Genomic DNA, 11,685 nt, shown 5'->3' on the forward strand with positions numbered 1-11,685 from the left:
ACAACATACTGCCAAATTGTTTGCCAAAGATATTCTAATTGATTGCCCTCACCAATAGTACATGAAAGTAGTTTTTTGCTGGCCCTGACCAGCATTCAGTGCTCACAGTTCTAGAATTTGGAAAGGCTTTGAGTGTGGAGGAAAGACCGCAGATAGCCTGAGCTCAAACACTAGCTTTGTTCCTACTGACCAGATGACTCTAGCAGCTGACTTTCCCCAACTTTGAAAATGGGAGTGGTAATACTGACTCACAGGGTGGTGCTAAGGCTTGAATGGGATAACAGATGCCAAAGGCTAGTGTGGCCTGGTAGCCAGTAGGTTCCCACTGACTGTCTGTTCCCATTTTCTTTTATTCCTGTTGCACACTATACCCATATCCATCATCATGATTATCTTATCATGTGTTGGTCGCTGTCCTTCCGTTGAGGTCACTGAGCACAGCACCCATGCCTTCCCCGTATTTGCATTCCTAGTACAGTGCTGGGCACAGAGTAGGCACCTAATGGGGGTGTGCTGAACAAAAGTATTATTCTTGATGTATGTGCCCAGCAATGCTGTAGACACGGGGGATAAAGCAAAGACCTAAACAAAAACCCCTGCCCTTAATGTGCTGATACTCCAACAGGGACAAGTAAATAATAAACAAGTAACCACGTAAGTGTATCACACATCAGGTGGTAAAGAGCAAATAAAGCAGTGTAGAAGCACAGAGACTTACTGATAAGGCGTCTTTTGTGTAGAGGCCTGACTTAAATAAGGGAGAGAACACCCAACAATTATCAAATGCACTTTTTTTTTTTTTTTTTTTGAGACAGAATCTCACTCTGTCGGCCAGGCTGGAGTGCAGTGGCACAATCTCTGCTCACTGCAACCTCCACCTCCCGGGTTCAAGCAATTCTCCTGTCTCAGCCTCCCAAGTAGCTGGGATTACAGGCCCCCGCTACCACACCTGGCTAGTTTTCATATTTTTAGTAGAGATGGGGTTTCGCCATGCTGGCCAGGCTGGTCTCGAATTCCTGACCTTGTGATCCACCTGCCTCAGCCTCCCAAAGTGCTGGGATTACAGGTGTGAGCCACTGCGTCCAGCTGACATTATTATTATTATTATTATTATTATTATTATTTTGAGATGGAGTCTCTGTTGCCAGGCTGGAGTGCAGTGGCGTGATCTCGGCTCACTGCAATCTCTACCTCCTGGGTTTAAGAGATTCTTCTGCCTCAGCCTCCTAAGTAGATGGGACTACAGGCACACTCCACCATGCCCAGCTAATTTTTTTGTATTTTTAATAGAGACGGGGTTTAATCATGATGGCCAGGATGGTCTCGATCTCTTGACCTCGTGATCGGCCCAGCTTGGCCTCCCAAAGTGTTGGGATTACAGGCATGAGCCACTGTGCCTGGCCAACATTATTTTTTTTAAAGCTGTATTTTTATTTTATTTTATTTTTTGAGATGGAGTTTCACTCTTGTTGCCCAGGCTGGAGTGCAATGGCACAATCTCGGCTCACTGCAGCCTCCACCTTCCAGGTTAAAGGGATTCTTCTGCCTCAGCCTCCCAAGTAGCTGGGATTACAGGCATGCACCACCACGCCCGGCTGATTTTGTATTTTTAGTATAGATGGGGTTTCTCCATATTGGTCAGGCTGGTCTTGAACTCCTGACCTCATGATCTACTTGCCTCGGTCTCCCAGAGTGCTGGGATTACAGGTGTGAGCCACCGCGCCTGGCCTCCAGAACATTTTTATCATCCCCAAAAGAAATTCCCAAACCCATTAGCAACCACTCTTATTTTTGTCTCTCTTCAGCCTCTGACAAACACTAATATGCTTTTTTTTTTTTTTTTTTGAGATGGAGTCTACCTCTGTCGCCAAGGCTGGAGTGCAGTGGTGTACTCTCGGCTCACTGCAACCTCTGCCTCCCAGGTTCAAGAGATTCTCCTGCCTCAGCCTCCTGAGTAGTTGGGATTACAGCTAATTTTTGTATTTTTTAGTAGAGACGGGGTTTCACTGTGTTGGCCAGGCTGGTCTTGAACTCCTGACCTCAGGTGATCCGCCCACCTCAGCCTCCCAAAGTGCTGGGATCACAGGTGTGAGCCACCGCGCCCTGCAGTGTCTTTCTTCTTTTACTTAGCATCATGTTTTCAAGGTTCATCCATGTTGTAGCATTAATCAGTACTTCATTTCTATTTATGGTGAATAGTGTTCCATTATAGGTATATACAGCATTTTATCCATTCATCGGGTGGACATTTGGATTGTTTCTCCTTTTTTGCTGTTATGAGTAATGCTGTTATGCACATTTATGTATCAAGTTTTGTGAGGACATATTCTCATTTCTCTTGGGTCTATACGTAGGAGTAGAATTGCTAGGTCATGGGGTAACTCTGTTTAAGCTTTTGAGGAACTCCCAGACTGTACTTCCCACACTGGCCAGCCCATCTTACATTCCCAGCAGCAGCATATGAGGATTACAGTTTCTCCATATCCTTGCCTACACATGTTATCTGATTATAGGCATCCCAGCAGGTGTGAAGTGCTATCTCATTGTGGTTTTCATTTGCAGTTCCCTGGTAGCTAGTGATGTTAAGCATCTTTTTGTGTATTTATTGCCCATTTGTGTATCTTCCTTGGAGAAATGTCTAGTCACATTCTTTGCTCATTTTTAAATTGTATTATTCATCTTTTTACTATGGAGTTGTTCTAGATACAGGTCCCTTATCAAATATATGATTTGCAAATATTTTCTCCCACTCTGTGGGCTGCTTTTTCACTTTCTTGATGTGGTCCTTCAAATCACAAAAGCTTTTAATTTTGATAAAGTCCAGTTTATTTATTTTTTCTTTTGTTACTTATGCTTTTGGTGTCATAGTTAAGAAGACTTTGCATTATTTTCAAGTATTCATGGAACATTAACCAAAATTAACCATACACTGGGTCACAAACCAAGTTTCAGCAAATTTTAAATGATCGAAATCCATCATAGCATGTTTTCTGACCACAACAGACTTAATCTAGACATCAGTAATAAAAAGACAACTAGAAAACCCCCCGTTGTTTGGCAATGAAGCAGGAGAGTTTTAACCAATGGGACTGGGCATGGTGACTCATGCTTGTAATCCCAGCACTCTGCGGGGCCGAGGCAGGCAGATCGCTTGAGGTCAGGAGTTCGAGACCAGCCCCGCCAACATGGCAAAACCCCGTCTCCACTAAAAATACAAAAATTAGCCTCACATGGTGGTGCACACCTGTAGTTCCAGCTACTTGGGAGGCTGAGGCAGGAGGATTGCTTGAACCCGGGAGGCGGAGTTGCAGTGAGCCGAGATAGTGCCACTGCCCTCCAGCCTGGGCGACAGAGGGAGACTCCGTCTCAAAAAAATAAAATAAATTTTAAAAAATAATTAATGAGTAAGGTAGAAATTGTAACAGAAATTAGAAAATATTTTTAACTAAATGATAATGAAGATACAACATATCAAACTTGTGATGTATAGCTGAAGCTGTGTTTAGAGAGAAATTTATAGCCTTAAATATGTGCATTAGAAAAGAGGAAAGGCGAAAGTCAATTATGTATCAATCTCAAACACTACAAAATAATTAGCAAATAAAGTGAGAGAATGACCATGTGGCTACCTGGGGAACAGAGGGAGAAAGACTTGGCTCTGTTGGGGAGGAGCACGCCTTAAACAGGCTGGCTGTAGGTTTGCGTGGGTTTGTAGCTTAGCTCTCTGTTAACCCTTCACTAACTGAGGGACTTTGGGCAAATATTTTCCTCCTGAGTGTCTGTTTTTCCATCCATAAAATAGGTAGAAAGTCCCACCTCCTGAGTTTGTTGTAAGTTTTTTGTTTGTTTGTTTTTGTTTTGAGACAGAGTCTTGTTCTGTTGCCCGGGCTGGAGTGCAGTGGCGCAGTCTCGGCTCACTGCAAGCTCCGCCTCCCGGGTTCATGCCATTCTCCTGCCTCAGCCTCCTGAGTAGCTGGGACCACAGGTGCCCGCCACCACGACTGGCTAATTTTTTTTGTATTTTTAGTAGAGACGGGTTTTCACCATGTTAGCCAGGATGGTGTTTGTTGTAAGTTTTAAATGAGTCTACATGCAAGCAGCAGTAGCTTAGAACAGTGCTCAGCACCAAGTGGGTGCTGTCCTAATTATGAGGATTGTCTATGTCTTTGTGAGAGTCTTTCACATCTCACAGGCCACAAGCCTGTGTTTTCCCTGCTCTGTAGGCATGAGGCAGGGCCCAGGTTCCATGTGATGCTGAAGCTCTGACATTCCTGCAGGCCCAGTTCCAAGGCTCCGGCATCCTGTGTCTCACTGAGCACTGCGGCCCAATGGCCATCCCCAAGCACTCCCTGAGCCCAGTGCCGTGGGAAGAGGACAGCTTCCTTCAAGTGAAGGTGGAGGAGGAAGAGGAAGCCAGCCTCTCCCAGGGCGGAGAATCCAGCCATGACCACATTGCTCACTCTGAGGCTGCACGCCTGCGCTTCCGGCACTTCCGCTATGAGGAGGCATCTGGTCCACACGAGGCCCTGGCCCACCTCCGAGCGCTGTGCTGTCAGTGGCTGCATCCCGAGGCACACTCCAAGGAGCAGATACTGGAGCTGCTGGTGCTGGAGCAGTTCCTGGGTGCGCTGCCCCCAGAGATCCAAGCCTGGGTGGGAGCCCAGAGTCCCAAGAGCGGAGAGGAAGCCGCTGTGCTGGTGGAGGATCTGACTCAGGTGCTGGACAAGAGAGGTAAAGGGGCGCCGTGGGCAGCTTCACGGCACACCAGGGGTACACCCTGGACAGGAACATGGGAGCACAGGGCTCTGGTTTGGGGTTGCTCATGCACCCATTCTCACATTTGTACTTTACCGTAACTCTCACACACTGTTGTAGACAGGTGTGTTTTGGTTGCAGGTGACCAAAAGCGAGCTGAAATGGGCTGAAGCAAAGAAGGGTAAGGAGGCAGCAGATATGGCTATATCCAGAAGATCTGTTGACAACATCAGAACTCTCTTCTTCCTCTCTTGTTCTGTTTCTCAGTTGGTTTTTTCTGTGTTAGCTTCATTCTTATTTTAGGTTCTCTTTCCAAAGGGGTTACAGATAGCCAGGAACCCCAGGCTTATGTCTTACCAATGTAGAAACCCCGGGGTAATAACAATAAGAGGCCCCTGGTCTGAGCCCCCACTGGCCTGGTTGGGATCTTATGTTTGTGTTTGGCCAACCAAATCCCAGGGACTAACAGTGAGCAACTGGCTGTTTCTCAGAGGAAACCAGACGAGGGCCTCGGTGCCTGGGGTGGCTGTTGGGGGAGACGGAAATACCAGATGTCCCTGTGCACCTTCTCTGTGCCCACCCTGGGCTGGCCTCCAGGATTTGGGTGGGTCAGACCTACCCCAGGCTCAGCTGGGCACTGTTACTCACAGAGACCCACACAAACATCCCAACCCAGGGAGGTCCAGTGGGATGCAGGGAAGACCCAGCCTTGGGACAATCCAGAGCAGGGAGTGGTGGCTCGTCTCAGATGGGCTTGGCCTGGCCTATTGGCAACAGATAGGAGGTGGGCATACCACACACTGGGAGGAAACGTGCAGTGTGCAGGAGGAATGTGGAGTCTGGATACAGCTGAATCATCAAGGCTCAGTAGATCCAACCGCTGCTTCTCTTCCTGGCCATGTGACTCCCTTGTGCCTCAGTTTACTCATGGGTAAAATGGGGATTGTAATAAAAACGCCCACCTTAGTGGTGTTGAGAGATACAAGGCAATACCCGTGCAGCACCTGAAATGGTGCCTGGCACAGATTAAATAAATGGTAACTGCAACTGTTAGGATAATTTGTTCAGCTCTGGGAGAAACAGGCCTCTCTGGAACAGAGGTTGGTCTATGCCCAAGCAGATGTCACAGAGACAGGGAGAGGAAGGAGGGAGTGGCCCCGTCCTCCCACAGGGTTGGCCAAAGCTCAGAGAAAGGGCAAAATGCAGAGGGAATGGTGGGGTCAAAGGCCTGGCAGTGTGATTTGCACTGGTGTATTCTGGTAAAAGCAGGTGGTGTGATGTTTCTGGAGTAGAGGAAGGAAGGGGGAGACAGGGCCAAGCAGATGGCTGGGGGAGCAGGGGAGACTGCCTGTGGACCTGGAGGAGAACATTCTGGAGCTGAAATCCCAACTGGGCCACTAGCTAACTGTGATCCTGTACCAGTTACTCAACACCTTCCCTCAGCTGGATTTCAGTTTCCCCATCTGCAACAGAATCACAGCAGTACCTCCTTCTGAGAGCAGGTCGAAGCTGAAATGAGGCAATGGAAGTCACCCACTGTGCTTGGGGCCCAGCACGACAAGAGCCTGATAGTGGTTAGTGGCCCTGGAAGGCCAGTGGCACAGCGTCCATGGCTTACAGATGGGGAGACTGAGTCCCAGATGAGGGCAGGACTGCTTAAGGTGGTAGAGCTGGGGTTTGAGTCCAGTTTCTGCACTGCTGAGCCCCACTGTGGACTTGAGCAGTGGGTATTCCACCTGTCTCTGCCTCCTCCCTGGAATCCATCCAGTAGATGTGCCAGATTATGTGTCCTTTGCACCCATGCAGGGCAGGTCAGTGCGAGCATTCCTCTACCTCATGCACACTCTGATCTCCAAGAGCACCTCTGCCACACTCTGCCTTCATAGTACTTTACAATGTAGGGGCTTGAGAGGCCAGGTGGGTACCTCGCGTACTCACCCCCAGCAGCCATATTCTACCTGGGGTTCTACTTGCAGAAATTTTCACCGTCGTGGGCTTCTGGATGGATTCCCTCATTCAGCCAGAATTCACTGAGCACCTGTGGACACATCCAGGCCTAGAGGCAAGGTGTCGAGTGTGAGGGACAGAACTGCCACCCCACAGAGATCAGAGCCTACAGGGGTCACATCCAGGCCTAGAGGCAAGGTGTTGAGTGTGAGGGAGAGAACTGCAACCCCACAGAGATCAGAGCCTGCAGGGGTGCATGTGCTCAGGGTCCTGACGAGGACAGACCCTCCCTCTCTCTCTGTCTCCAGATCAGTTCCACATCAGGGTTTCTCCTCTTGACTCTTGAGCCAAAATTGGGAGCCTTGAAAGATGGCGAGTTTGCTGGGAGGAGGAGAAATCAGAACCCATGGTGTAGTTTTGGATGGTGTGGGAGGACAGCCCTGCACCCTTTGTCATCCAAGACACCAAATAAGAAACTTCCCCTTGGAACTGGGGCCAGATGTTAGGAACGGGCCACATCTCCCCTTACAAGGTGTGACCAGGGCCCTCGGCAGAGTAGGGGAGGCTTGGTGTGGTAGGAGGAGTGACAGTGTGGTTCGGACTGTTTCAGGATGGGATCCAGGAGCCGAGCCCACAGAGGCAAGCTGCAAGCAGAGTGACCTGGGAGAGTCAGAGCCATCAAATGTGGTCACTGAGACCCTCATGGGAGGTGTTTCCCTTGGACCCGCCTTTGTCAAGGCATGTGAACCTGAGGGCAGCTCAGAGAGGTCTGGACTATCAGGGGAGATCTGGACAAAGTCTGTCACCCAACAGATCCATTTCAAGAAAACTCCAGGGCCTTACAAGGATGTCCCCACAGACCAGCGTGGCCGTGAATCTGGTGCCTCGAGGAACAGTTCTAGTGCGTGGCCAACCCTCACCTCCCAAGAGAAGCCTCCTTCAGAAGACAAATTTGATGTGGTGGATGCTTATGGGACAGAGCCTCCATACACCTACTCAGGGAAGAGGCCCTCCCAGTGTCGCGAGTGCAGGAAGATGTTCCAGAGTGCTTCGGCGCTCGAGGCACACCAGAAGACCCATTCTCGGAAGACCCCATATGCCTGCAGCGAGTGTGGGAAAGCCTTCAGCCGGAGCACTCACCTCGCCCAGCACCAGGTTGTCCACACAGGGGCGAAGCCCCATGAGTGTAAGGAATGTGGGAAGGCCTTCAGCCGAGTCACCCACCTGACTCAGCACCAAAGGATTCATACTGGAGAGAAACCCTACAAATGTGGGGAATGTGGTAAAACCTTCAGCCGCAGCACTCACCTCACCCAGCACCAGCGGGTGCACACGGGGGAGCGGCCCTACGAGTGTGACGCGTGTGGGAAGGCCTTCAGCCAGAGCACGCACCTGACTCAGCACCAGCGCATCCACACCGGGGAGAAGCCCTACAAGTGTGACGCGTGTGGCCGAGCCTTCAGCGACTGCTCAGCCCTGATCCGACATCTGAGAATCCACTCTGGAGAGAAGCCATATCAGTGTAAGGTTTGTCCGAAGGCCTTCGCACAGAGCTCCTCCCTCATTGAGCACCAGAGGATCCACACGGGAGAGAAGCCTTATAAGTGCAGCGACTGTGGGAAGGCCTTCAGCCGTAGCTCAGCCCTGATGGTTCACTTGCGGATCCACATCACGGTGCTGCAGTGACCGGAAGTCGCCCCTGGGGGCGTAGCACAGCGTCTTCTCGGAGGCTCAACGTCTAAGAGAAACCCTGAGTTCCTCAAGAGCCACAGACGGGGTGGGTGATTGATGAGTTGTCAAAATGATAGGTGCCTGAGGGCAGACTCGGGCTGTCTAGGAACAACTCTGCATTTGAGGAACCCTGATGAGCACAAGGTGATTCAGGCCAGCTGGAGAAGCTTCCAGAAGGGCCCTGCACTGCTACCCTCTATTTCCCACTCAGGGCTGTCCCAGAGAGAAGGCAGCTGAGCTGAGGATTTAGACTGGTTCTGAGGGCCAGGGCAAATGAAGGCGCATGTCTCTCAGAACTCAGCGTCCCAAGACGCTCTGGGCGGGCAGACTGTAGCTTGTTCTCATGTGGTTCTTCTGGCCTGCTTTTCTGCTGCTTAGCCCAGAACGGACACCTGCCATGCCCACCTCTGTGCCTTGGCACCTACTCTTTCCACTCCAGCCTATTTTGTGCCTAACTGCAAGGCTGACTTTTGAGACTGCCTCTTCCACGATGCCTTTTCCACACTCTGCCTCTCTCATGGTTTCCTGTCGTAATCAGTGGTGCTGCTTGACACCTGCCCAGCATGTTCCTGTCTCTCCTTTTCCTTCCACATCCCACCAGTCACCAGCGCTATTGTTTTAACCTAAAGCTTATCTGTAATTCACCTCCTTTTCCACCACTGCTACCTTATGTGAGCCCTCATTGCCTCTTGCCTGGATTATAGCCGGGGTCTCCTTCCTGACCCCTTCCTGCCTTTATTCTCTGCCCCTGTATCACTCTCCAGGGGACTCTTGATACTACTTAGATCTGACTGTGTCACTCCAAGGTGGAAAGCTCTCCAACCCATCTTCTACAGCACAGCTTCCTGAACAGGGTATAAGTATGCTGAGATGCAGGCTGCTCTGGGCCCCGAGCAACCTCTCCAGTTATCCTCATATGCGTGTATGAATAATGTCATTTTTCTGTGCGTGCAGTGAAAATGGCCTCATCTCATACCATGGCTCCACCTTCCATACACCAGCCACACGGAACTACTGTGGTCCCTGAAGGAGCCATACATTTTCCCACTTATGTGCCTTTGTACCTGTGCCTGGAACCCTCCTCTCCTTTTTCTTTTTCTTTTTCTTTTTTCTTTTTTTTTTTTGAGACAGAGTCTTGCTCTGTCGCCCAGGCTGGAGTGCAGTTTCGCGATCTCGGCTTACTGCAAGCTCTGCCTCCCGGGTTCATGCCATTCTCCTGCCTCAGCCTCCCGAGTAGCTGGGACTACAGGCGCCTGCCACCACGCCCAGCTAATTTTTTTTTTTTTTTTTTTTTTTGTATTTTTAGTAGAGATGGGGTTTCACCGTGTTAGCCAGCATGGTCTCAATCTCCTGACCTCGTGATCCACCCGCCTCGGCCTCCCAAAGTGCTGGGATTACAGGCGTGAGCCACTGCACCTGGCCCTCCTTTTTCATCTAAGGTGTTTCAAGTGTCGCCCAAAGAAACCTCCCTGCTCTCCGGGAGCAGACTTCAGCTTGCCCTCTCTGCTTCCAGAGCACCTCCTAGATACCTCTCTTACAACTCCTACCACCTTGTTTTACTTATTTGCTCCTTGTAGAGCTTATAGTCTGCCTTTTCCAAGGATACCATAAACTCCTGAGAGCAGGGGCCATGTCTTACTCTCAGTATCTACAACACACAAGACTCAGTAGGCCCTGACTGATGTCTCTTACATGAATGTGACTGGTGCCCCCAGGAGGCAGTCACCGTGCTGTCTCTGCCCCATATTGTCCTTATGTATGTTTACATGGATGTCTCCCCAGCAGCTTGAACCCTGGAGAGCAAGAACAATCTGATTTTCCTGGGGGCCAGCACCCAGATAAGCCTGGCATGCAGTGGCCTCAATAAAATGTGACTGTATTGAGTCATTTTCTAGGGCCCCAGATCCCCTGGTGTCATGGACTTAGTCTTTGCCAGCATTCTGTCCATGTGTTCTCTGGTCTTCTCTCACAATGCTGCATCCCTGTCCCATTTTTAGGGTCCCTGTCTATCACTGGATGCTACAGCTTCTGTTCATTACTGTTAGCGTATCATTCTTCATGCCTCTGTTTCTGTGATGGTCTCATCATATGTGAACCATTTGACCTGGCGTATTGTGTACTAGTCACCGTCACCATCTCTCCATATGTATCTCCCTGTATTTCGGGCCCATTCCCTCTATGTCAAGAGTAAATAGAGGCACAGAGACTGATGAGAAACGTTCATAACATGAAGGTAAGACTCAGGGAGACAGAGACTTTGTGGAAGTATCTCTGAGGGAGTCCCAGACACAGGCAGAGAGGGCCACATATCGTGTGCCAGAGGCTGAGAGACTGAGAGGGATGCCAGGCTTAGGGGAAAACTCAGAGAGGAGAGATGCACATTCCTAGTGAAATGATTGCACAGGCTTCCAGCACGCTGGAGGGAACAGAAAAGGCATGGGCCTGAATTCAGGCTGCAGAGCCTGACTCCTCCCTGTGGCTACTTTTGGGACCTAAGATAAGTGACTTTCCTGAACCTCCATGACCTCCTCATATGTAAACCAGGGACAGGACCCACCTTGTGTAGTGCCTGACCCAAAGCCTGGCCCTGCACACTGCCTCTGACTCACAGCAATCATCATCACCTCTCTTTGCCTCCTACTTGCTCAGTCTCTGTCACAAGAACTGGATCTCCATCCCCTTGATGCTCTGAGCATCTTCACCCATTTGGTCGTTGAGACATATCTGTCCATGTCTGTCTAAAAGGGGAGGAGATGAGGGAGAAAAAAGAGAATCTACTCAGAGCCTGTGTGTGCTGCCCGGTCTACCAAATAATTTATATACGTCTCAGTCCTCACACAACCATCCCTGTTTTATAGAAGAGGAAGTGGCTTAGAGAATGTAACTGACCAAAGTCACACTGCCAGGAACTGGAAGCACTAGGATTTGACAGCATATCCAAATATGTCAGCAATTTCAATAAACATGACTGTACTCAACAAACCAAGTGTAAAGACAAATTCTAACAGATTGAATTTCTTTTTGGGCCAGCCATATGTTCTTTAGAAAAGATACACCTAAAACAAGGATATGGGAAGTTGAGGGCAAAGGGATAGAAAAGGATATACAAGGTAGGCATGAAACTGAAGAAAGCTGATGGAGCTGCATTAGTCGCGCAAAACAGACATTAAGGTATAAAAGCATTTTAAGAATCATGGGGTCACTATGTTTTCATAAAAGAAACAATCTATTAGGAAGATGTAATAGTTCAAA

General features: G+C 49.5%; 1 protein-coding gene across 3 annotated transcripts in view; it reads left to right on the top strand.

The window, feature by feature from the left end:
* The window catches only part of ZSCAN22 (zinc finger and SCAN domain containing 22), a 14,823-nt gene extending 3,408 nt beyond the window's left edge, over window positions 1–11,415 (top strand). For 2 of the 3 annotated variants that reach the window (XM_009436589.5, XM_009436590.5), the window contains exons 2-3: window positions 4,278–4,731; window positions 7,313–11,415. In XM_009436589.5, coding sequence (XP_009434864.2) covers window positions 4,329–4,731; window positions 7,313–8,388 — 1,479 coding nt within the window. In that variant the 5' untranslated portion in view covers window positions 4,278–4,328 and the 3' untranslated portion in view covers window positions 8,389–11,415. The remainder of the gene's footprint in view (window positions 1–4,277; window positions 4,732–7,312) is intronic. The other variant, XM_016936995.4, reaches the window with a different exon arrangement.
* Window positions 11,416–11,685: the final 270 nt, after the last annotated feature.

The sequence above is a fragment of the Pan troglodytes genome, chromosome 20 (assembly GCF_028858775.2).
Source record: "Pan troglodytes isolate AG18354 chromosome 20, NHGRI_mPanTro3-v2.0_pri, whole genome shotgun sequence".
Taxonomy (NCBI): Eukaryota; Metazoa; Chordata; class Mammalia; order Primates; family Hominidae; genus Pan; species Pan troglodytes.